Source organism: Phyllopteryx taeniolatus, chromosome 12 (assembly GCF_024500385.1).
Source record: "Phyllopteryx taeniolatus isolate TA_2022b chromosome 12, UOR_Ptae_1.2, whole genome shotgun sequence".
In the NCBI taxonomy this organism is placed as follows: Eukaryota; Metazoa; Chordata; class Actinopteri; order Syngnathiformes; family Syngnathidae; genus Phyllopteryx; species Phyllopteryx taeniolatus.
In genome coordinates this window covers 11,992,234-12,017,314 of record NC_084513.1, presented here as the reverse complement: position 1 = coordinate 12,017,314, position 25,081 = coordinate 11,992,234, and the positions used below count along the sequence as shown (strand labels likewise).

Sequence of the window (25,081 nt, the reverse complement as noted above, 5' to 3'; positions counted from 1 at the left end):
GGTTTAACTCAAATATAACACCTCTTAGAGTAACAACTTCTCATCACTGACATTTTAACATCCCACTGTGTGTTTTTCTTGCTACACAAGCCACTTAAATGTAGATTGTAACAAGGCATTTCAGTTATGTGGTGTCTCTGTCTGAACACTAGGGGGTACTGTGTAAAAGGAGTACATGAAGGAGATGAGAGTTATTCCGTTTTGCGTTGCATAATTTGCAGTCAGCTAACAGTGTTGTCATCTGTGTTTACCTTAAAGTATCAGTGTTGCAGGATCAGAGCATTTTTTGGGAGGGGGGGCACCGAGTACAAGTACAGTATCTGCAGTTAACTTTTATGACTGTGTCTGTATCAAATGTTACATAAACTTTACCCAGACAAAAACGTTTTCAAAATGGTGACAGTTTGACTTTGGAACTAAATTTCCGTTATTTCCCATGGGAAATATTGATTGTAATAATGAAGAAAATGGAGAATGATTTCGACCTGAGAAATTCCCCTATATGTGAGTGATATCTGCGGATTGCTTTTTCTGTGCCATTTCTGTCTTTTTGTGTGATCCCACCCCAGTGTTGCCATAGTATGGACACCCCTGGTATAAGCTATTTCTTTCTTGCGTATTTCAACTCTGCTACAACTCAACGCACACTGAGTTATAAAATGTGAGAGGTGGTTATTTGTGTGTGTGCGAACTATGAGAAATTCTCCTCAACTGGGAAACAACTGCGCCCTGTAAGAAGTTACACGTGACAACAACCCCAAGAGTGTGTAATCTAAAAATACATTTTGCCCGCAGTCGAGTTTCTTTCAGACTTATTTTCCCCTCAACACATAAACAACAATGGATGGATGTCGTGCAGCTGGCATGAGGCTTGGCGATGAATCAGAACTCGGGACAAAGGGACAAACTGGCAAAGAAAGCCACACAGGGGGACGGTTCAGTGTCAGGTGACTCTGCAAGCCTATTCATGGGTGGCAACATATGGTGCTCGTTCCTAGAGACAACAGCTGCATTCGCTAATTCTCTTGCGGTTGTTTGTGACGCAGTACACAGACGTTGCAAGATCTATAACCTTGCAAAAATAATGGTGACGTGATGTTAATTAGTTCGAAACAATCGCTGTGCACCAAAAAGTGCATTTCGTCATTTGGGGGCCAAAGGCAAACTTACGGGCCCTTTGCATCTGTGTACTCCAATTATTTTTTATAATTAATGGTTAACAAATTGTTATCAACAAAGAAGTGTGAATTTGAGAAAATTCTCCTATTGTCTGAGCTTGATAAAGGCCTTAAATCCTTCTCGAGGATTAAGTATCAAATTCATTTTTGACAGCGACGTATCTCAGTAGTTTCATAGTGCCTTTATACCTTCTTCACTAAATCAAGTTTGCATATGCACAGTAGGAGATGGAATAGTCCATTGCATAAGAAGGGAAGGGTAGCACTCAAAATGTTCATGATAGATAAACATGTTGCATTTTTAAGTGCCTGAATTAGGATTACAACAATAATAATTGCTTTACATCGAAGAAAACTTTATTAACTCATTCACTGCCAGCCGTTTTCCCAGTTTCCCATACTGCCAGCCGTTTTAGAGCATTCTGACTGATCTTTCAAGACCCACAGAATATTGTGTTCTGTGACCATATCAGCACCGACCGTACCAAAAGACAGAGTAGACTGTCTTCCTTCACCAAAAAAAAGTTTGTGTCTCCAGATTTTTTCCTTTCTTTAGCAATCAGCAGTAGAACATAGGTTGATTTGACCAAAATCACCTGTTTCCAACCAGGAGCGGAGAAAATTTGCTTTTTGTGACAAGAAACGTCAAGCAGAACAGTGAATTAGACGCTCATAATTTCTGCTTTGGTGACACCTCAAATTCTAAAACAACAAAAACATCGCAGAGGAAGGGCTTTGGATGGGAAAATAATCATTTATTTTTAGATATCCATCCATCCATCCATTATCTGAGCCGCTTATCCTCACAACGGTTGCGGGAGCGCTGGAGCCTATCCCAGCTATCATCGGGCAGGAGGCGGGGTACACCCTGAACTGGTTGCCACCCAATCGCAGATTTTTTTAGATATACAACTGTGAAACTCACTGTGAGCAAAGCTGACTCACTGCATGGATTGAATCGAATACCGTTCGTCATTCATTACATAAACTGTCATCTTTTCTCACGATCACGACACACACTTTTTAATTTTACCACAACATATCTTTATCTTCTACTCAAAAGCTGCGCTGATCTCAAATCCAAAGCGATGCAATGCTTCCATTTACAGGGATCTGTTTGTCATTACACTGGTTTACGAACCTGAATTTCACAGACAAGTTAGGAGAGGCCCTCTTCCACACCTACCCGTTGAAAAGCATACTTGACAAATGTATATATATCAGTGGTAGATTATAAACATCCACAGCAGTGAATGAGTTAATCAGGTTTTATCACACATTTGGAAGCCCCTGGAAATCTCAGTCCAGGCATTTGCCTATGTTTGCCCAATGGTAAGTCCGCCCCTACCATGCTCGTGACAGTTTTTTGATGTGATTTTAAGTAACTATTTCCAGAGAGTTTGTATGTGCCCTGCGATTGGCTGGCAACCAGTTCAGGGTGTACCCCGCCGCCTGCCCGATGACAGCTGGGATAGGCTCCAGCACGCCCGCGACCCTAGTGAGGAGAAGCGGCTCAGAAAATGGATGGATGGATGGATACTTCCAGACATTTTGCTCCATAGTTCTGGTGTTTTCAGTTGGGACAAAGCGCTGACCTCTCTTTCAGATTAAATTATGAAGTTAAATCACTAAGCCAAAAGTGCTGCACGGCCCCTTTTTTTTTTGCTCTATTTTTCTCACTGAGGGCAGATGGTGAAAAAACGCGTACAGTGGCATATGGGGTAAAACACAGCAGCAGCAAAAGCAGCAATAGCACTCTAGTGTTTCACGTTGCTGGATTATTCGGTGAGACTGGCCTGTAATGGACAATAAGTAAGCCCTATGTGCATTCACCGACACGGAGCACAGCTTGCACGGGGTGAGCGGAAGGGGTGAAAGACAGAACTAGTGACAGACAGAGTGAGCGACTGTCGTGAGACCTGGATTAGACCTCGTACTGTTTGCCGCTGCTGGCTGCTGCTGTTTTTCAAATTGCTCTAGATTCCCAGAGATTATGTGTCGTGAATGAATGACTGAGTGAATGAATGAGCAGTGTTTTTTATTTTTTTCAAAAACAAACATACAGTAAGCCTGAAAGTCATGGTAGGGTGGTGCATTCAAGCAAAATGAAACCTCAATGGTCGAACACAATTGTCCTGGGAAGCATGTCGACCGATTTTCTCATCAGAATGAATCTAAATGGAGTGACTTTTCCCATGATCAAACTGTCATACAAGAGTACAAAACTCTATTGCAACACTCTCTCTCTCAATCTTAATGATGAAAAACGAGCGCTTATGAAAGAATCTTCATTTGTGGAGGTTACACTTCATGACCTACACTGAGTTTATGTTGCTCCGTATAGGCGTCACTAGACTCTGGCCATTGTTCTGGATCTATGATTATCAGATGAGCTGATGACGCTAATTAGCCCCACTGTTATGTAACAGCGGGGCAGAGCCACCAAGCCATGCCACGAATACTGAACACCTGTGAGTAATTGACACCCCCCAAAAAGGTTTATAGTCACCTATAGATGCCACAAGATCATGCCAAAGCACTACTTTTGTCTAAATGAAGCCCTTCAACTCACTTGAACATAGTTCCTTGGCACAAAGATGGCACAAAAGCCATTTTTATATTGCAATTTTTTTCTGTCCAGAAATGGCAATATATAAATTGACATCAATAAACAGTAAAGTGCTTTACTATCCTTTTAGTTTTTTTGTAAAACAGTCCAGCTCATTCACACCATTTGAGTTAAAAGGCTTTAAAGATTAGTCTAATAACCAATACAGAAAAATAAAATAATATTTTGTAATTAACAATGACATAAATCTTACATAGGGTAGTAGTCTAATAAGTTTTCCTACATTTTGAGGTACCACTGTAGTTTACAAGAAGCAATATAAATACCCGATTAGGATTTCAATGCATGCCTCTCTTCAGAGTAATGCTGAAAATGTGACTTTACTTCATTAAAGTACCATCCTTTTGGAACTGCTAAAAAAAGAGGACAACCCGACACAGTAATTACTACTAATGGATGGACAGAACACCAAATCTGTCATTGCAAAGCTTTCTGCTGCAGACAAAAGACTGCAGTTTTTCTTGCATCTTTTTTTCATTTGAAGGATAAAGAATGAATTGAATTGAGTTAAATTTTCGCTTAACATCACCATAATAGCGCCAGCATGTTAGAGGTTTGGAGTTTCAGTAAATTTCATTCCCGGGAGGAGTGGAGTGCTCATCAGAGGGCTGATCCCAAATTCCTATCCTCTTTACGATAAATTGCAAAACTGTCATCTCAGATATTGTACTTAAAGCACTCTCTAAACATTACATTATGCAGCACATGGGCTTTTCAAAGGGAAATATCATGGAAAATTAACTTTTTAATGGCTTGTATACAAATAGTTGGGTTTATGGAGTGCCTGCCAAGCGCGTCAAGTGTGAAATTAAGCAACGAAACAATTTTTTTGTTATCTGCCTATTTCCGAAAAGTGTCCACACCAACATTCTCTGCCGTGACATGATCAGTTCGGCTGGGCGAAGACCACTAAATTTAAGTTAAAGTAAAAAGCTCTGGCAGACAAAAAATAAGACATAAGGTTCACACGAATGAAGGGGACAAAAGTGAATTGAGCAACCATGCTGGAGTAAGTGGACAGGATATGTTTACCCCAGGGCACGCAACTCTCCACGGGGGCGGGGTGGGTGGGTTTGGGGTGGGGGTGGGGGGGACGTTGCTTCTCCCTCGTGAGCTTCTCTCAGTAAATTGCCACGACACGCTTTGCTTTGACCAGTCAGCATATCTGCTAGCCTGAATCAAGAATGTTTCCACAAGTGAGAAACACAAAACAACAATATTTTTGGCATTAGTCATAATAGCTTAATGCAGCCCTATGGGGGGCACAAGCCAGTGCAAACTGTAGGCCGGTCCCAAGCCCGGATACATGCAGAGGGTTGCGTCAGGAAGGGCATCCGGTTCAAAACTTTGCCAAACAAATATGAGCGTTTATCAAAAGAATTCCATACCGGATCGGTCGTGGCCCGGGTTAACAACCTCCGGCGCCTTCAACCTGCTGGGCACCAGTGGAAATTCAGCTACTGTGGGTCGATGTCGAAGAAGAAGAAGAGGTGAAAAGCGTATTGTGTGTCCAGGAGACCAGGTGGAAAGGCAGGAAGACTAGAGGTTTAGGGCCAGGGTTTAAATTATTTTACTATGGTGTAGATGGGAAAAGAAATAGAGTCGGGGTTATGTATAATGTGATTAGTGGCTAGGCCCCACAGGTAGGATGTGACCGAGATGTGAAAGAGAAATTCAGGAAGGAGCTACACGAAGTAGTTCTGACCATCCCAGACAGAGAGAGAGTCGTGATTGGTGCAGATTGTAATGGACATGTTGGTGAAGGAAATGGGTGATGAAGAAGTGATGGGTAAGTACGGCATCGAGGAAAGGAACTTGGAGGGACAGATGGTGGTAGACGTTGCAAAAAGGATGCAAATTGCTGTAGTGAACACTTTTTTTTCCTGAAGAGGCAGGAACATAGGGTGACCTACAAGAGCAGAGATAGAAGCACGCAGGTGGATTACATCTTGTGCAGACGATGTAATCTGAAGGAGGTTACAGACCGTAAGGTTGTGGTAGGGGAGAGTGTGGCTAGACAGCATAGGATGGTGGTGTGTAAAATGAATATGGTGGTGGGGAGGAAGATTAGGAAGACAAAGGCAGAGCAGAGAGCCATGTGGTGGAAGCTGAGACAGGATGAGTTTTGTGCAGCTTTTCGGGAAGAGGTGAGACAGGCTCTCGGTGGACAGGAGGAGCTTTGCCTTGAGGATGTTGATGGAAAAGTACAGAGAAGGTCAGAGAAGGAGCTACATTGTGTCTTTGTAGATCTAGAGAAAGCCTATGACAGAGTACCCAGAGAGGAACTGTGGTACTGCATGCGGAAGTCTGGAGTGGCAGAGAAGTATGTTAGAATAATACAGGACATGTACTAGGGCAGCAGAACAGCGGTGAGGTGTGCTGTGGTGTGACAGACGAATTTAAGGTGGAGGTGGGACTGCATCAGGGATCAGCCCTGAGCCCCTTCCTGTTTGCAGTGGTGATGGATAGGCGTACAGATGAGGTTAGACTGGAATCCCCGTGGACCATGATATTTGCAGATGACACTGTGATCTGCGGTGAAAGCAGGGAGCAGGTGGAGAAACAGTTAGAAAGATGGAGACATCCACTGGAAAGCAGAGGAATGAAGATTAGCTGAAGTAAGACAGAATACATGTGCATGAATGAGAGGGTTGGTGGGAGAAGAATGAGGCTACAGGGAGAAGAGATAGCAAGGGCGGAGGACTTTAAATACTTGGGGTCAACCGTCCAGAGCAATGGTGAGTGTGGTCAGGAAGTGAAGAAACGGGTCCAAGCAGGTTGGAACGGGTGGAGGAAGGTGTCAGGTGTGTTATGTGACAGAAGAGTCTCTGCTAGGATGAAGAGCAAAGTTTATAAAACAGTGGTGAGGCCAGCCATGATGTACGGATTAGAGACAGTGGCACTGAAGAGACAACAGGAAGCAGAGCTGGAGGTGGCGGAAATGAAGATGTTGAGGTTCGCTCTCGGAGTGACCAGGTTGGATACAATTTAAAATGAGTTCATCAGAGGGACAGCCAAGGTTCGATGATTTGGAGACTAAAGTTTGAACACGTACAGAGGTGAAATAGTGAGTGTATTGGTAGAAGGACGATGAGGATGGAGCTGCCAGGCAAGAGAGCTAGAGGACGACCAAAGAGAAGGTTGATGGATGTTGTGAGGGAAGACATGAGGGCAGTTGGTGTTTGAGAGGAGGATGCAGGAGATAGGCTTACATGGAAAAGGATGATGTGCTGTGGCAACCCCTAAAGGGACAAGCTGAAAGGAAAAGAAGAAGTCATAATAGCTTAAGTAACAGTTGGAATAATAATAATAGCAACAGTAACAGCTTTAAGATGCAAAGCTACAAACCACAACAAAACACAGCATGACATCAGTTTTCTTGTTACTGAGGAAAGGCTTATTCCTATATGTTTTCCATTTTTGTCAATTGTCTTGTCCTCATTAGGGTGCCACTTGAGCTAAAGCCTATCCGAGCTGATTTGGGGCACGTGGTGGGGTACACCCTGTGCTAGTTGCCAGCCAATCGCAGAGAACATAAAGACAAATGACACTCACATTCACACCTATGGGCAATTTAGTCTTCAGTAAAACTAACATGTTTTTGGAATGTGGAAGGAAGCACGGGGAGAACGTGCAAATCCCACACAGGAGCTTAAGAGTTAAATATAACTGAACTGTACTTAGGCAATGATTCTTTCAAGTATTTCATTTTTGTTTCACACACACTCACACATTAGCTCCTACCATTAAAGAACCGCTTTACATTCATTGAGAGTCCAAAAAAAACATTGAGCGGTTGTAATTCGGTATCACATTTTGATGACAATCCCTAATTGAAAGTTGACAATATATTCATTGCAGTATATCGTCATGTTTTACTTCTATATCGTTATACAAGAACACTAGCTCTATTAAAATTAGCTCTATTCCACAAGCAAACTGCATGATTTACTGTATGTACAGCCCACAGAGCAAAACACCTCACAAACACAGCTGGCGTGCTACACTAAAAATGCCACATTGTACCATAAATGATTCTAAAGTTCATGAAAACAGGCTTGTCTGTCATGCTTCTGCTTCCCACCTGTTGTTTGCCATATTTGCACAACAGCAGGTGGAATTGATTCCCAATCATGATCACCCAACTGGAGAGACTGATATCCTGGAAGTGTTATTGGAGTTACAATGTGTTTTCTGTATTCTGCCAGGCCGTGTATCAACTGTTCACCATCTGCCAGAGGACACAGAAAGGAACCCCCCCCAAAAACTTACAGGACCATGGACAGTGCCACATATTCAACACTAGTGGTACTGTTGCCTGCAGTGACTCGCTTTATACTGAAGGTGAAAAAAGGGCCGGTATCTTGACTCATTAGTTTAAAGACCTAATAAAGTAAATGTCAAAGCTGTTCAATACGTATGATAACCAAACCTTTTGGCTGTAGCCAACGTCAAAATTGGGACTTTGTGATTGTGGTATTAAACGGAACGATACCCAATTTAGAAGTGACTTGAATCTGACACTGTTGTTGGAACCTTCAAATAGAAGAGAAACGGTATTGTTGTGTTTTCAGAGAAGAGAAGAGTTCACCACTGCAATGTAGTTACAACATAAACTAACAGTTAGTCTCATGTCTTTTATTTCTTCTTCTATTGATGCACTTTCTTCTTCTTTGTATTTATTTAGCATCCCTGGGCACCATGCTGCCGCTTACTGGTCAGGCATGGTACTACAAAATACATCTGCTGCGAGGCAAAGTCATACCTCATATGAGAAGAAAGACAATGACATGTGCAGGTGCCATATTGTAGCCTAGCTTGACATAATGTCAACATGCAGTGCAATGCAAAACTATTGACTATTTTTTGAATTTACCCAGTGTAAGGGATATTTTCCACATAAACCTCACAGTATATATATTTTATGTTAATCTGAGATTATCATCATGGCCAGTTAGTGAATGACAAAAGAAATAAAATACCATTATTAAGACAATATAGATGTTTTTGCCCAATGCCGTCAGAAGGGGGCAGGGAGTGCAATGTATTTTTTTAAATATATCATTTCTGAAACAAAATAAATTCCCTTTTCATCTGTAATAAAATTATTTGATTAATATAGGGTTTACCGCCAATAGGCATAGCCTTTCTGGGTTTTTCGGGAAACGATGCATCCACACGCCTTGTCTGGCACGTGTGGAACACGCTTCAACCACACAACAAACATTTTGCCAAAAACCCACTTACAAAAGGACCAAAATTGTGCTAAACTACTGCAAGCCTATACTATAACATAGCAGTAATGGAGATGCTGGTTTTCTACATGGTGTTCACAAGTCATGTGATGTGGATTTAACCAAGGACAGAGCGGTCAATCAGTTGATAGTGTCCACTCTTTTTTTAATACGACTTATATGTGTGTACACTGATTTTAAGAATGATTTAAAGGCTGAGATATCAGAGCTACAGCTAAGTTTGAAATCCACAGCACGTACACCTAAGTGCACTTTATTTTGCATTTGAAAGCAGTCTGTGAACTTAATGAACTGATTCCATACCACAATTAGCATAGTGCAAGAGCATAAATCAACCACTTGCATTATATTCGTGGTAACATAAACTTAGTACTTAGTACTTAAGGAAATGTGTTTATGTCAGATTTGCGGGAAAAGTCTTATACAAGAAAAAACTCTTGACAATGTAAAAATCAAAGAAAGGATAACGTTGGCATATGTGTACAAAGATCAAACAGTTAATGAGTCAATTAGCCACATATCTGGGAATGACCTCATTGTTTGATGTTTGATATGATGACTGTGGAACACTCATTAGCGTATTGGTAGTCCTACATATGTGGCTGAGAATCAGCGGTGCTATCTTTACATCCGTGCAGCTTTCATGTGATTACTCTGGATCACCAAACATTCTCGTCGAGTTCCTGCAACACTCCAAATGCATGGATGAATAATTGCATGCATCTGGCCAGGAAACAAGTGTTTCTTTGGATGAAGACAAGACAGAACAAAAGAGCTGTATCAAAGGTTTTGTGACACACACAAGCTCCTCAAATATTATTTCTGACAAGACATCGTATCCATAATATTCAGGTTGTTAATTTATTAAAGCTTGGTGTTAATAGATTCAAGAAAGGGTAAAAGTCAAACACAAGTCCGCAGTTTAGAAATGATTTTAAAACCTGTGACTGGCAATATAGGATTTATCGACTCCCTCAGCTTCAGTATAGTACGTTGCGTAGAAGTACTACGAAGTACTGCTTATCCATGTCTGTTACAGGCACACCTCGCACATTTCTTCCTGTGATTTCAAGCTTTAATTCAATCATCCGCTTTTACTCACTTTCTTAGGTTCCATGGTAGGACTGCATGATAATGGGGAAACATTTTTTCAAAACGTTACATTTTTTTTGGTAACCCTGTGGTATATATTGCAATGTGAAAAATACAGAATAACATACTTGTGACCAGTGAAAATCAGCACGCACTTCTCCTTTTCCTTTTATGTATTGTTTGGACAGTATATAATATATACTAGATATATCTAATAAAAATAATAAAATGAGTAACTCAAATAAACTATGCTCAATGGAGCACAGAAGTATACTGAGTCATTTGTGTGAGGACTAGAGGACTCTGCATCTTTTTGCACAATTGTCAAAAAATAAAAAATAAATAAATAAAAATAAATAAATAAAGATAACTAGCAACCCTTTACTGCTCAGTGACTGTTTTTTTGTCAATGTCTTTATGTCTCCAAAGTGTTCTCTGTCAATTGACTGTCTGTTGTCGTACTAGAGCGGCTCCAACTACCGGAGACAAATTCCTTGTGTGTTTTTGGACATACTTGGCAAATAAAGATGATTCTGATTCTGATTTAAATGCACTGTAGTGTCCAGCCAGACATGAAGTTGAAATAATTTATTTTCATGCCCAGTTATACTGTATAGTCATTAACACATTCCTAACACTATTAATTTCATTTTAACCAATCTGTTATTGTACACATATATTTTAAAACAACATCTAGTATTTCTATATTTGAGTGCAGAGTTTAAAAAACGCACATTGTTGTGTGCACCTTAAGTTTTGCCCCTTCAATGTAGCTGTAGTTCTCCACCCCTCCACCTTCCCTCAAGTGTAATCTGTTCCATTCATTCGTTGCATTCTGAAGAGCTACATTGTACATTAAATGCAGGTGTGAAATTGTTTCCCGTGCCGTCAAGGATAGAGGAAAATAAGTATAAACCACTCTGGGCTGCTCCATGTTTTGTTTCAAGCGCTGTAATTTACTGTAACATTGGTGCTAATTTCATTAGCATGTCTATCTTTTTTAATCACTGTGTGCTAGCACCTAGGTTAGCGGACATTTGTTGTTTTATTATTTGTTTTACATGACAGTTTTATAGTAAACTACAGGTGGGAGTGACAAACAACTTGAAGCAAGATCGTTTTGCCTCTTATTTGGAAAATGTTTTGCTATATGTGTTAAACTATTCACAGTACGATTGTGATTGGTTAAATGATACATGCGGTGCATGTTGGGTAACGGAGTTCTTTTGCCTCTAACAGTGCAGGACCTTACATGTGAGTATTGCCCATGCGCACATCGTAATGACAATGCTCAAACAATACATCATGCAGCCCTATTCCATGGTTAAAAAAAAAAAAAGCAAGATACCTATGCAGAAAAATGCAGAATGCAACATTAAAACACATATACCTGCACTTTCACTGCAAGGTAACCATGTGAGCTGATGGTGGCCGGATGTTGTGAAGTTTGCTGCCACCACCTAGTGACGGAGTGTTGGAAACTCAGTGGTAAGTCAAATTTTTTTCTGAAAAAACGATCCCTGTCTCTGCTTTGTAAAATAAGTATATGCTAATCATTGTACCTTTTGTAAATTTTATTTAGCCAAAGGCATAGATAAAAGTGAAATTTAATTCATGGCACACCACCATGAATGTCACAAAAAGTTGATACACAGGTTAATTACATACAATATCTTCTTCCATCGAGTAGAAGAGCAATTGCCTGTCGCAATACGTCACTGGAATAGATAGTTGAACAAAGATACATTATTTATTGCAAATAAATGTCACACTGGATAAAATGGGATAATTCCCCACAGCACACCTGACGATCTCTCATTCCACACTGGTTGGGAATCACTAATTGCTCTACTGATGATGATGAAGATGATGATTCAGTATACAGTACCATGAAAAAGTATTTGCCCCCTTCTCAAATTCCTTTACAGTTGTTTGTTGATCTTAAACAACTGCACTGGGAGAACAGCAAAAGGAAAAAAAATTGAGAAGGGGGCAAATACTTTTTCACTGCACAGTGATTGTCAGTGATTCTTAAAGAAAGGTACATTCAAATTTACAACATTTAAAACACAAAATACAGGCAAATATACTGTTAGCCTAACACCATAATTGCTTGAGTTAGTGGTTCTCAACCTTTTTCCACCAAGTACCACCTCAAAAAATACTTACAAAAAAGACAAAATAGGGGGAAAAAATCCTGCACTGAAATAATGACGACTTTAAGATGCATTGCACACAAAAGTTCAATAAAAAGTGTACCTAAATATTTAAAAACTGTTATTGAAGATTAAATGCAAATGTATTGAATGCAAAAGTTAAATACAACTGAACTGGACTTGGCCAGTGATTCTTTCCGTACCACGAAAGCCCGCGTACACCAGTGGTACTCTTGCCACACTGAGAATCACTAGTTTAAATCCTTTTTGAACAGCCAAGAAGAGCGGTAGCTTCGATTTAACCTAACCGGATTACTATGACCTGGTTGACTGAGAATCTACACAGACATACAGAAAAAAAAAAAACATTTTTAGCAAGCACAATTATGCTATTAGGCTAGTGATATTTGAATGAAGCTTGTAGCTATGCATACAGCCTGATGTGTGTGTGTGTGTGTTTTTTTAATTTTTTTAAATGTAGTGCAGTAAACCTTAACCGTCCATTATAGGGGTAACCCCCCCACCCACCGCGATAAGTGACAATCTGCTATATAGAAATTGCCTCGAGAACTATGAAAAAAATCAAATCAATTGAAATTATTTTAGGTCTTCAAACACACTTTTAAAACAACATAAACTAATTTAAACAGAATATGTTGAAAGAGCGAGAGAGTGCAAAAGCAATGAATAAAAAAAAAAAGGCAAAAACATCCAAATTAATAACACATACAGTACAAAAAATAACGTGTTTGCATTGCGGAGAGATTACCTGCATTATCAATTGCCTTAACTGATTTTAAAAATAAATTAAAAAACATTTAAAAGGCATTGCGCAATTATGAAAAACTGCTAAATAGAAACTAAATAAAAATCCATCCATCCATCCATCCATTTTCCGAGCCGTTTACGGGCAATTTAGAGTCGTCAATTAACATACCATGCATGTTTTTGGGATGTGGGAGGAAACCGGAGTGCCCGGAGAAAACCCACGCAGGCACGGGGAGAACATGCAAACTCCACACAGGCGAGGCCTGCGATTGAACCCCGGACCTCAGAACTGTGAGGCAGACACTCTAACCAGTCGGGCACCGTGCCGCCGTAAATAAAAATTCAAGTGCAAAACATTTTTAAGTACAGCTCAGTTGTATTTAACTTCAGTACAATACATTTGCATTCATTGTTAACAACTTTGTTTTAAAACATTTTGTTCAAGTACAATTTTAGTCAAGTAACATTTTTATTTCATTTATTGTATTTTATATTTATTTTATTTTTTAACCCGATTTTCCTAAGAGTACTATTTTTCTTTTCCTATATTCAAGTACAGTGTTAATGTTCACTGTGCATAATGCCACAGTGGCTTAATGAATAGAGTACATTTTAGGCATAAAACGCTGCCTCGTTACTGTATTTTAATGATGGTTATTATGGTGGTAGTTGGAGAGCACGAGTATTTTCTTCACCTGGTGCTTAGTGTAAGAAGGTTGAGAACCACCGGTACATGGGATTCGCATCCTAAACAAATGCAAACTATTGAAATTTGAATTGCTTTTAAATTGCTTAAATTAGTGGGGGAGTTTTCCCCTTAGAGATGCATACATAGTCGTAGATAATCCTGCCTCGACGCCAGGGTGGGAGTCGTCCAGACGAGGTGGAGGCAACTCTAAGCCCCCCTGGGAGAGACGTCACCAGGCTGGGACGCACCATCGAGCAGTCTCCGCGAACGCGCGCCCACACTCCGCTGCCGAGGACGCCAGATCGCTTTTCTTCTCGCCTTTCCCCTCCCTAAACGCGAGATGCTTGGCCAAATGCAATTAAATGGAGCAAAGCTGAACGAGTGCGAGGAAGCGTACACCTGCTCCTGCATTCAAGTGGGATAAAACAAGTGGGAAGGTCATTGAAAGTGAAGGAAAGGAAGGAGGGAGGCTGCGTGGAGCCCGAGCTGGAGCGGAGCATGCTTATGGAGGAAGAGGGCACCGCGAACTGGCAACATCTGTAACTTCTCTCTGGGAGATTTTTTTTTTTTTTTTTTTTTTTTTTGCACGCGCGAGAGTGCGCGACATTTTGCGAATAAACATGCCGGTGAGAAGAGGACACGTCGCTCCACAAAACACATTTCTCGGGATTATTATCCGGAAATTCGAGGGTCAGAGTAAGTATCATCTGGAATGTATATTGAATTGTGCACAATGTTGAATGATGTTTTTTTTTTTTTAATTTGTATTAAAGGAATGAATACAATGAACAATTTTACAATAATGTTCTTTTTTAAATGAATATATTGTGTAAACGAATTACAAATAACAATGTCTAAGAAATGTTTTTTTTTTTTTTAAGACATGTTTTTAGATGTTTTCTTGCAGTTTTGCGTGAGAGAGAAAGTGTCACCTTAATGGGTGTCATTTGTAGACACAGCACCTCCAAGGTCAGGTGCGCCTGCACACAGCAGTGTTCTCACGTTTCTGTTCACCCCCGCAGACCGTAAATTTGTGATAGCCAACGCCAGGGTGGAAAACTGTGCGATCATATACTGCAACGACGGCTTCTGCGAGATGACGGGCTTCTCCAGGCCGGACATCATGCAGAAGCCGTGCACCTGCGACTTCCTCCACGGCGACCAAACGGATAAGGAGGCCATCGGCCAGGTGGCCCTGGCTCTGGGGGGCTCCGAGGAGCGCAAGGTGGAGATCACCTACTACCGCAAGGACGGTGAGTCACTGACCTTTTGCGCACGGAGCGCTGGGTAGGGTGGCATGCAACCCAAGAGAGGGCTTTTGTCATTTGACTGGACAAGACGGCGTCTGAGTCAGTAACAAGAGGCACACATCATCCCCGCTAGAGTGATCTGATATTGTTGTTGTTAGTGGAGTGTCGCTATTAAGCCCAGTATCGCTTACTCTCACCCCTAACCCAAACATTGATGACGTCCCGCAGGGAACATTGATATCATGTAGATAGGCCAGCACTGGTAACAGACCAGGTAACAACATTGTCCTTACATACACTCACCTGCCACCACGACATTGGGTACACTATCTTGCAGTTTCACAACCATTGTTGAGCCAAGGCATACCACCCAAAAAACAAAATGTCACAAAAAGAAGATGCACAGCTTAGTTACCTTCTGCTATCAAGTGAAAGAGCATTCCGTTTTTCTGTCTGTCACTTTAGATTGCTGGCATAGATAGGTGAACAAAGATATATTATTTGTAGATAAAGGAGTTTGCAATATTCCCCTCCCCCCCAAAAAAATACTTTTCGTCATATTTGTTAAAATTATGACTTGACAGTAGTAAATTAGTAAAATGATCTGTGAAAAAAAAAATCACCTGTATCTGGCAGCATCTTGTGCCTTTAATTTGATGTACAACACACCAGAGCATCCGATGAAAAACAACCAATCACAGCCAGATTCACTAGGTGTCAATCATGTCGCAAAAAATAAAACTTCAAGTGGATAACTTTCAGGGTCCTATTTCCGTGACCTGTGGAAATCCAGAGCGGTGGGTGGTGCAACTGTGATTCAGGGCTGGGTTACACTGGTGTTGGCAATTTCGTAGACCAGGGCAGCCTGCGTATCCAAAAGTGGGCGGACTGCGCCACTGTGGGTTTGTTTACAGCCGACTTCATTCGCTACCACAACTCCTCTCATTCCATTTAAATTTGGCGCAATGTCATTCTCGACGGAGACATCTCTATGCGGAAGAGGACGATGCGTAATTGCATCGATCTGTGCGTGACTGCAGCATTGTCACTGCTCTTGGTAACAGGCCATGTGAGCAGGTACCCTTATTAAATACAGAATGAGCTGGTGATACCCGCTGGTGACTTAAATATATCCGAGGACCTCAGTATATGTTTGCCTGTTAGATCAGCGGTCTACCCTGCTACGGAAGATAGACGTGGTCTGAGCAGGCGTAAGTTTACACCGACATTCTGCCACCAAATTGTCACCACGCCAGGTGCATCTCCAAAGCCACACCTTCTGCCGCGCGGAAAGCCCAGTTTGCCGCAGCCCAGTCTTCCAAATTGGTTAACACGGCGTGTGCTTGCACAAAAATCAGGATACGCCGGCATTTGCAGTGCATTTACACACTGACATAAAGCAAGTGTTTAATGTGGTATCAAGCCTATGTACACTCACTGGCCTCAACATTAGGTACAGCTGCACAATTTAATCACATTAGCAATTATTATTTTTGGTGTTGTTTGCAGTTGTGTCTATCTGCACCGTGTCATACTGTTGCTCAAAATACTAGAAACACAGCCGGGCTCAATTCCATTTGTATCAGGGGACGGTGTACAATCAACACTTGTAAGAGTGTAAATTAATCTGTTAGCCAGATGTTATTAACCCAAAGATACAAAAAAATATCTACAAGGTGACAATAAACACTTTTACAACATTGCCAGATTAATAACTTGATCAATATCTATATCAGATAATCTTCATATATGCATGTATGTGTAAAAACTGTATCAATTTTGACATTGTTGGTTCTCTTAGCATTACTTAAAGGAATCATATGATAGAGACAGTTTCAATGGTGTGACACTATGCGCAGTACAGTACATTTCTAAACCCCAATAATCTACTGTATTGTTAAAATAATACCTCTCTGGCAGACACAGCTCTGTAGTGGATGTTACGGTGAGTGTACGAATGCTCCCATTCATGTCTTAAGAGGTTAACTACTGCTGTATGTGAATGGTAGTGGTAGCATCCATAAATCTTGGATTTAATTGGTGTCATTAAAAAAAAAATGCCTTTGATGAAGAAAACAGTTCAAGCATTACATTTTAGTGAGGTGTTTTGTGATTTACACCTTAAATAGGATTCAGCCATGGAGATTTTCAAAGCATCCATGGTTTAAGCCATGTTGTTTTCAGCCAGTGCGCACAGTAGCTTTATTAGAGCATGGATCAGTTCACTAATCTGTAATATTGCCGTGCGTGTGATGGCTCCAGCTCTGGCAGCTTTGCATAGAAATGCCTTCGGTTAATGCAAACGCGTTTTGGCTCCAACAATAACAGCGGTTCTTGTCATTCATTCACGGCGGATTCCAGCCGCGCCATGAATGGCACACTGCAGAGACAACAATCCCAAGTCAGAGCGAATTAATGCGATGTTGCCGCTCAGTGGCACCAATCCGCAGATTGACCACCTCCTGGCGTGCTCCCGCATGAGCTTTTTGTGGTCAGCAGGACATAGTATCGACATGCTTTTTCATTTGTTTTATGCATTTGGGTGTTTTGCGTGTTTGGTCGCCTGCAATACCGCCACTGTGAGTTTGTATTCCAAAGAGTGATGTATAAAGGAGAAAATGCAGTAATATTTGATTTAATCATACAAAGCCAGATCTTTAAATTTTTAATTGTCAGTTTGATTAGATTCTAGGCCGTGGATACATGTTTAATCTACCATCAGCCGCCACCAGCCTTGCCTTTTCCCCTCTTGTTAATCGAGAGGAAGGAAACCAACAGCCAGCTGCTCCACACAGCAGAAATAGATTGTCTCTGAAACACGCAAGACAATTATCCAAAACACTCAAGGGCCTGTTTGCAAAGGCACGAACGTCTCGGGGTGTCTGACAAGCGGGATTTTCAGGCAACTTCTCCTCAAATCCCTTCTACCCCCAACACCCCGTGCTCCAATCCGCCATGCATGGAGCCACGCTCCATCTTCACATCATGTGCCTATGAGCGTGGAGGATAAGAGCTTGGGAAACCATCAGCAGCGCTCGCTGTCGCTTCACAATCCTCGGCTTCAAGACACAACTCCTAATACTCCAGAGAGGAGTTGAGACGCCACATTTGTGCTCATGAATAAAGATGACAGGGCTGACAGCGCAGTGATTGGGAATGAGCGGCTTACAGAGCAAATGCATTAAAACTGGTATGGAGGAAGGGAGTCCGCTATACTATGAGGGAATGAAAGATTCATGGCGACGAACCCTATTGATTCAAGCCGCTCTAAAATTTGAACATGGTGGCCGTGTGTCATGTTCTCTGCTCACAAACTCGTTTCCAGCAATCGCTTCTCATTCAAATCAGTTAATCTGACCTAATGCTTGTCACGAATCACACACGCGCACACGCACACACACACGATACAAAGCACGTCAAACTAGATTAGTGCGTGGACCTCTGCCAAGGACGAGTTGTTAGCAAAAGTGAAAAAAGATGAGGTTAGTGGTATACAATGTTTGTATCTGTTCGTTAGTTAGCAGACTACTTCCTGGTTCATAGAGGGTTACATAATAAATGGATGCCCTTTATTTATTCCAGGGAATGCTCCATTCTAGGTGTTTCCATGGCTGCAATCTCAAATTTACAAGCTGCATTCCATGGCAATAACTTTGACTATGGGGTAAATGTGAATGTATTTTCTGTCTTTTTTCAAGAAAGGGTGCAAAAATAGATTTTTTGATGGTGTATCTTATTATTTAATACTCTATATACATTCAGAGCTTCACACTAAATCAGTGGCCTAACATTAACACCGGATATCCTGGCTGGTCTAGCGATCTTACAGAGCAAGGTTTCCCAGACAGTCAAGACCAAAATTACAAATATGATTCCTCACAGGACCCAACTGTACAAAAATGTATATACATATAAACGGATTAAGAATATAACATACAAATTGATGAAAACAAAGCCAAAAAAGTGCTTGGACAGAAATATGCTTAACAATCAGTATTCTGAAATGTACAGGTCATTGCCCCATGGCAATGACTTTGAAGCTTTTATTTTCAGGTACCGGTAAAGTTATTCCAACGTGTTGCTTCAAGAGCTAAGGGTGAACATTCAAATGTATTTCGTCCTTTTTACAGAACGGATGCGAAAAAAATACTTGATTTTTTTGGGGTTTTTTGTATCACATTTATGTCTTATCCTTTAACGTATACATCCAAAGCTTTGAAACTAAATTAGAAATGTTAGCACCAGGAGTATCCTAAGAACATGGTTTCCCAGATTTTTTCAGCTCAAAAACCAAAATTACAAATATGGTTCTTCACAGAACCTAAACTTGCAAAAAATATGTATTGATTATACATGAGTTAAAATTATTACAGCGAGTTGCTTTAAGTGCCACAGGTGAATGCATTTTTTTCCCCAGAAGGAATGTAATAAAATGCTCGATTTTCATTATGATATGTCTTGTTTTTTAGGATATAAAGCTTTTAATAGCAATTAATCGACTTCAACTCAACTTTGATCACATCATAGTGAACTGCAAAAAAATCTTGAGTTGTTCAACCTCTATGATAAGATAATAGTCAGTGATCTTCATGTACGATGACAATGACAGAGACACGACAATATTCTCCTTATTCCAAGCCAGACCAGTGTTATGTTAAAGTCAAATTACATAGGCTACTGTTGCTTTAAATGTCACAGTGTACAGGCAAGTGCTGCTTCGTGTTGCTTGTTTTCATTCACTCCTCAGTAAATGCTGTGGGAAATCCTGGGGGAAACGTGATGTCAGGATTTGACAAAGCGATGTGATATCGGCGGCAACAAAGCTTTGGTTCATCGCAATGAGGAGGCAAAATGTTAAGCTGCTTACGCTTAAAAATAAAAGTAGCATCGGGGACCTCGACGAGGGAAGCGACATTTTCCTTTCAATTTGCTCTGCCTCTTCATGGACAATCGAGAAAGGGCAGCAAATGGCAAATATGCAGACTTCTTCCAATGATGATGCATACAAAAATTAGATAAATGCTTTCCCTTGATGGCTTCATAAAGCTATCCTATTCCACTGGGTGTAATAATACTTTGTACTGGAGCGGGTCTTAACAAAAGGAAGCTGACACCGAGCAGCGGAGAGAAGTTAAATGGATAATGACTACATAACAGCGGCAGCTTAGCTAACCGTGCCGAATGATCTGGGACATGCGGCATGCGTGGGTGCAGGGTTTCATAGGTGACTTCCCACCGGGGCCGTGTGAGCCACTGGGTCTAGTAGCATGGCGCCACACGCCCACACAGAGAGGAGAGCGAGAGGAAGCGCAAGGTGTGCTGCAGGACACTTGGATGCATAACCCGCAAAAACAGCGCATCAATTTTTCATCACCCTCTTCCCTTTTTTGGTGTCTCCCAGTATGGGCAGAAAGACATACACAGCATTTCTCATTAGAGTGAATTTAGAATGGACGAGCAGTGAGATGATGCTATGCTCAAGGGAAGTCAATTCATTATCGATGACGTCATTGATGTTTTCAAACATAAGTACAAATCTAATGAGCCAATTAAAAGCTTTGATGATTCTGACATGAAGTCACATATATCTGACATCACTGTATGAGTAAAGTCAGGGTTTTTTTTTTTTTTTTTTTTTTTTTTTTTTTAGAACAAAGGCGTTTTATTACGCATATCAAGTACAAAAAAATTCAAAATTTCAAAAAAACAACAATATTATATATTTTTGGGAGAATTCAATCCTATTTTTATAGAGAATGAAGGCATCTTAGGGTGTAATATTAAATGAATGAACTGTATTTTTTAAATTAACTTCCATCTCTCGTTAAACTGACTATATTGTCATGACATTGCCACTTTATCTTGGAAAAATACATTCCCGTAAGATTACAACTTTTTTTCCCCAACATCTTTGTTCTAGGGTTAAACCACTAAATATTTTTTGTAGTCGAGCATAATGTGATGAAAGTTGAGATGAAGTTGATTAATCGATGCCCGAGGTCCCCAACCTTTTATGTACCACAGACTGGTTTCACATTGAAACAAACAAAAACAAATGACTGGTAACACAACTCACCATTATGATGAATGCACACGATTTTCTATTCAATGACTCAGCGAGTCAAATCTTGTATTTCTCTTTCACTGTTTCTATTTCTATTTTGCTTTTATTGTATTTGAGTATAGACTTTCATATTTTGCAAGTGACCGCGCTTTTTTGGTCAAATATTTCCGCCCACTTGTAGTACGTCCGTATGCCGTTCAAGTGTTATGACACAATGTCGTAAAGCGACCCAAGTGTTGTGATGTTGGTGCGTATTGAGATATGAATTAGGTTATCACACTGTTGTTGCCAGCATACTATTGGACATAACACTTTTGCGACAAAGATGGAGTTTGTGCTGCTACTCTCGTTCCTCGCCGCCAGTACCGTGGTCCCGCCCGTATGAATATTTTAAGACTAGCGGTGATCGGAATAGCCGAAGCTAGCGAGCCTAACCACTGTTCTCATCCACAACTATCTTATTTTTGTACTCTCGTCACCCCGCAGATATATGAAGACTAAGACTTTACCGCCTTGCTTGGCCGTCCATTTTGCTGCTACCGCAGAACGTTATAGCACGGCGACGGCAGTAGAAAGCCCTCTTTAAATTTGGCGATAGGAATTCAGCATGCCAAAAACATGTGATTAGTGATTAGTCGACTTCAAGCTTTAAATGTCGATGCGGAGTACTAAAGTCAATTAGTCGGTTTAACCCCTATTCTACACTTGAATTTGAGTAGGGGTGAATGTGAAGTATTCGCTTGAAAACTGGAAAATGTGTCCTATTTATTTGACCATTTCTGCCAACAAAGAAGTTTATTTGCTTTGAGCTTTGAGCAATGTAACAACAGGTCCTTGTATTTTATTGGATTGGAATGTTCACCCGTCGTTATTTTAATCTCCAGGGAGGCCTGTATTGGAGGTAGTATTCCCCTTCATACCATCTGTTTTTTTTTTTTCTCCTAATCAGTTGCTGCGCGGCAATTTTAATTTTTACCATCCATTCCATTAAGCCTGCCAACATTAGCACTAAATTAAACAGAATAAAAGATGGCATGGCAAAATATCATGATTCAATAAATGCGACCACAAACGTAATGTGGATTGAGCTGCTAGTTATCCCCCAATGGCTTCGGTGACACTGATTGAAGATGAAATTAGGCCAGTGTGTGTAGCTGTAAGCGCTTCAGATATGGCCACAAGGCCGAAAGACTCAATACAAATGGGCGAGATACCTTGCACTGCCCCACCCTCCATGCCTCGGGAACATTGTGTATTGACTTAAGCAGAACAGCCCTGGACCTTAAACACGTCATAATTCATTAAACTAGTCCAGTAGCGGGCAACGGTCTGAGGCTGTAATGTTTAAAAGCCGGCGTATGGGTCAAACCTTTGCAGAAGAAGACCAACTGGAAAAAACAAGAACCAGGCTCAACATTATTACTCATGTTTCTACCTGAAGCGGATCAGCTTATGCAGATTAATATGAGACCATAATACATCACAGTCAAGTAGAGAAGCGTAAAAATGTAAAGCAGAACGCACACAACTGTGAAGATGTGGTCAGGAATATATTCACTTCTCAATTTGTTATGAACATGCCTGTATAGGGAAAAAAATGTTTAACTATTAAACTATTATTCATCATATCATTCACCATTCAGCATGCTACACTGCTTAAAAAACAAACCAAAGTAATTATTCTAAGCTGGAGGAAGAGAGGGCTCAGTGCAGTATTGAAACAAAGTGTATTGATTATTAATTAAATGTAGTTAAGTTCAAAGACAACAGCATTATTTGGGTCTGTGAGTCATTGTCTAGAGATCCCTTCGTGTCTCAGCAGTGTTTAAATAATTGATCATGGAAATAGAATCAACAGTAATGAAATGTCCATCATGAAAAGGTAGCCAAGTCCCAATATGCACCCTGTTCATTCAGGCAGGTGAAAAATATGCTGTTGTTGTTTGTTTGGTTTGGTCTCTGTTTTTTTTCTTGTATATTTGTCAGCAATATGAACCTTTCCAGCAGTTCTAAACACAATTATACTGTATAATGAATTGATTATCTCATTACTTTCCCTTCCCCCTGTATGCGAGGTACAACGGCAGCACGCAGCAGTGTCACCCATTAAAGAGAAAATATTGTATTTTAGCGGTTGCACTTCAGCTGTCACAACTGCTGAGGCAATTATAAGTAGACAAGTCAGCATTGCTGATGACGTCAACTGAATTAGCATCAGAAGAGTGTTTTTCAGTTTATAGACATTGTTTAAAGCAAGAGTAAGACATATACCCTATTCAACATTAACATACAATGCACAGCCGTGTTCAAATGCCAGGTGTTGTTTTAGTAAAATATGAGCCTGTGATAAATCATCTTTTTGTGAGAGAAAGAGAAACTCAGTCAACTGAGTTTGACTGAATGCAGCCCTATGGTGGGCACAAGTCAGTGCAAACTGTAGGCCGGTCCCAAGCCCGGATAAATGCAGAGGGTTGCGTCAGGAAGGGCATCCGGCTTAAAACCTTGCCAAACAAATATGAGCGTTCATCCAAAGAATTCCATACCGGATCGGTCGTGGCCCGGGTTAACAACGTCCGCCACCGGCGCCGTCAACCTGCAGGGCGCTGTTGGAAATTCAGCTACTGTGGGTCGAAGTCGAAGTCAAAGAAGAAGAAGAAGAAGAAGAGGTGGAAAGCGGGTTCTTCGGCAGAAAGAGAAGAGGAAAACACAGAGCCTAGAACTGAATGTGGGGACTTTGAATGTTGGGACTATGACAGGAAAATCTCGGGAGTTGGTTGACATGATGATTAGGAGAAAGGTTGATATATTGTGTGTCCAGGAGACCAGGTGGAAAGGCAGTAAGGCTAGAAGTTTAGGGGCAGGGTTTAAATTATTTTACCATGGTGTAGATGGGAAGAGAAATGGAGTCGGGGTTATTTTAAAAGAAGAGTTGGCTAAGAATGTCTTGGAGGTGAAAAGAGTATCAGATCGAGTGATGAGGCTGAAATTTGAAATTGAGGGTGTTATGTGTAATGTGATTAGTGGCTATGCCCCACAGGTAGGATGTGACCTAGAGGTGAAAGAGAAATTCTGGAAGGAGCTAGATGATGTAGTTCTGAGCATCCCAGACAGAGAGAGAGTCGTAATTGGTGCAGATTGTAATGGACATGTTGGTGAAGGTAATAAGGGTGATGAAGAAGTGATGGGTAAGTACGGTATCCAGGAAAGGAACTTGGAGGGACAGATGGTGGTAGACTTTGCAACAAGGATGCAAATGGCTGTAGTGAACACTTTTTTCCAGAAGAGGCACGAACATAGGGTGACCTACAAGAGCGGAGGTAGAAGCACACAGGTGGATTACATCTTGTGCAGACGATGTGGTAGTAGTGGTAGGGGAGAGTGTGGCTAGACAGCATAGGATGTGTGTGGCTAGACAGCATAGGATGGTGGTGTGTAAGATGACTCTGGTGGTGGGGAGGAAAGTTATGGGAAAGAGTAGTGGAGGCTAGACTCAGGACAGAAGTGAGTATTTGCGAGCAACAGTATGGTTTCATGCCTAGAAAGAGTACCACAGATGCATTATTTGCCTTGAGGATGTTGATGGAAAAGTACAGAGAAGGTCAGAAGGAGCTACATTGTGTCTTTGTAGATCTAGAGAAAGCCTATGACAGAGTACCCAGAGAGGAACTGTGGTACTGCATGCGGAAGTCTGGAGTGGCAGAGAAGTATGTTAGAATAATGCAGGACATGTACGAGGGCAGCAGAACAGCGGTGAGGTGTGCTGTCGGTGTGACAGAAGAATTTAAGGTGGACGTGGGACTGCATCAGGGATCAGCCCTGAGCCCCTTCCTTTTTGCAGTGGTGATGGATAGGCTGACAGATGAGGTTAGACTGGACTCCCCGTGGACCATGATGTTTGCAGATGACATTGTGATCTGCAGTGAAAGCAGGGAGCAGCTGGAGGAACAGTTAGAAAGATGGAGGCATGCACTGGAAAGAAGAGGAATGAAGATTAGCCGAAG

The 25,081-nt window shown here is 41.1% G+C and overlaps 1 protein-coding gene across 1 annotated transcript in view; it reads left to right on the top strand.

Annotated features, from left to right (window-relative positions):
- The first annotated feature begins 13,863 nt into the window (after window positions 1-13,863).
- Window positions 13,864-25,081, top strand: part of LOC133487151 (potassium voltage-gated channel subfamily H member 7-like) — a 52,109-nt gene continuing 40,891 nt past the window's right edge. The window contains exons 1-2 of the mRNA XM_061793257.1: window positions 13,864-14,462; window positions 14,789-15,019. Coding sequence (XP_061649241.1) covers window positions 14,387-14,462; window positions 14,789-15,019 — 307 coding nt within the window. The 5' untranslated portion in view covers window positions 13,864-14,386. The remainder of the gene's footprint in view (window positions 14,463-14,788; window positions 15,020-25,081) is intronic.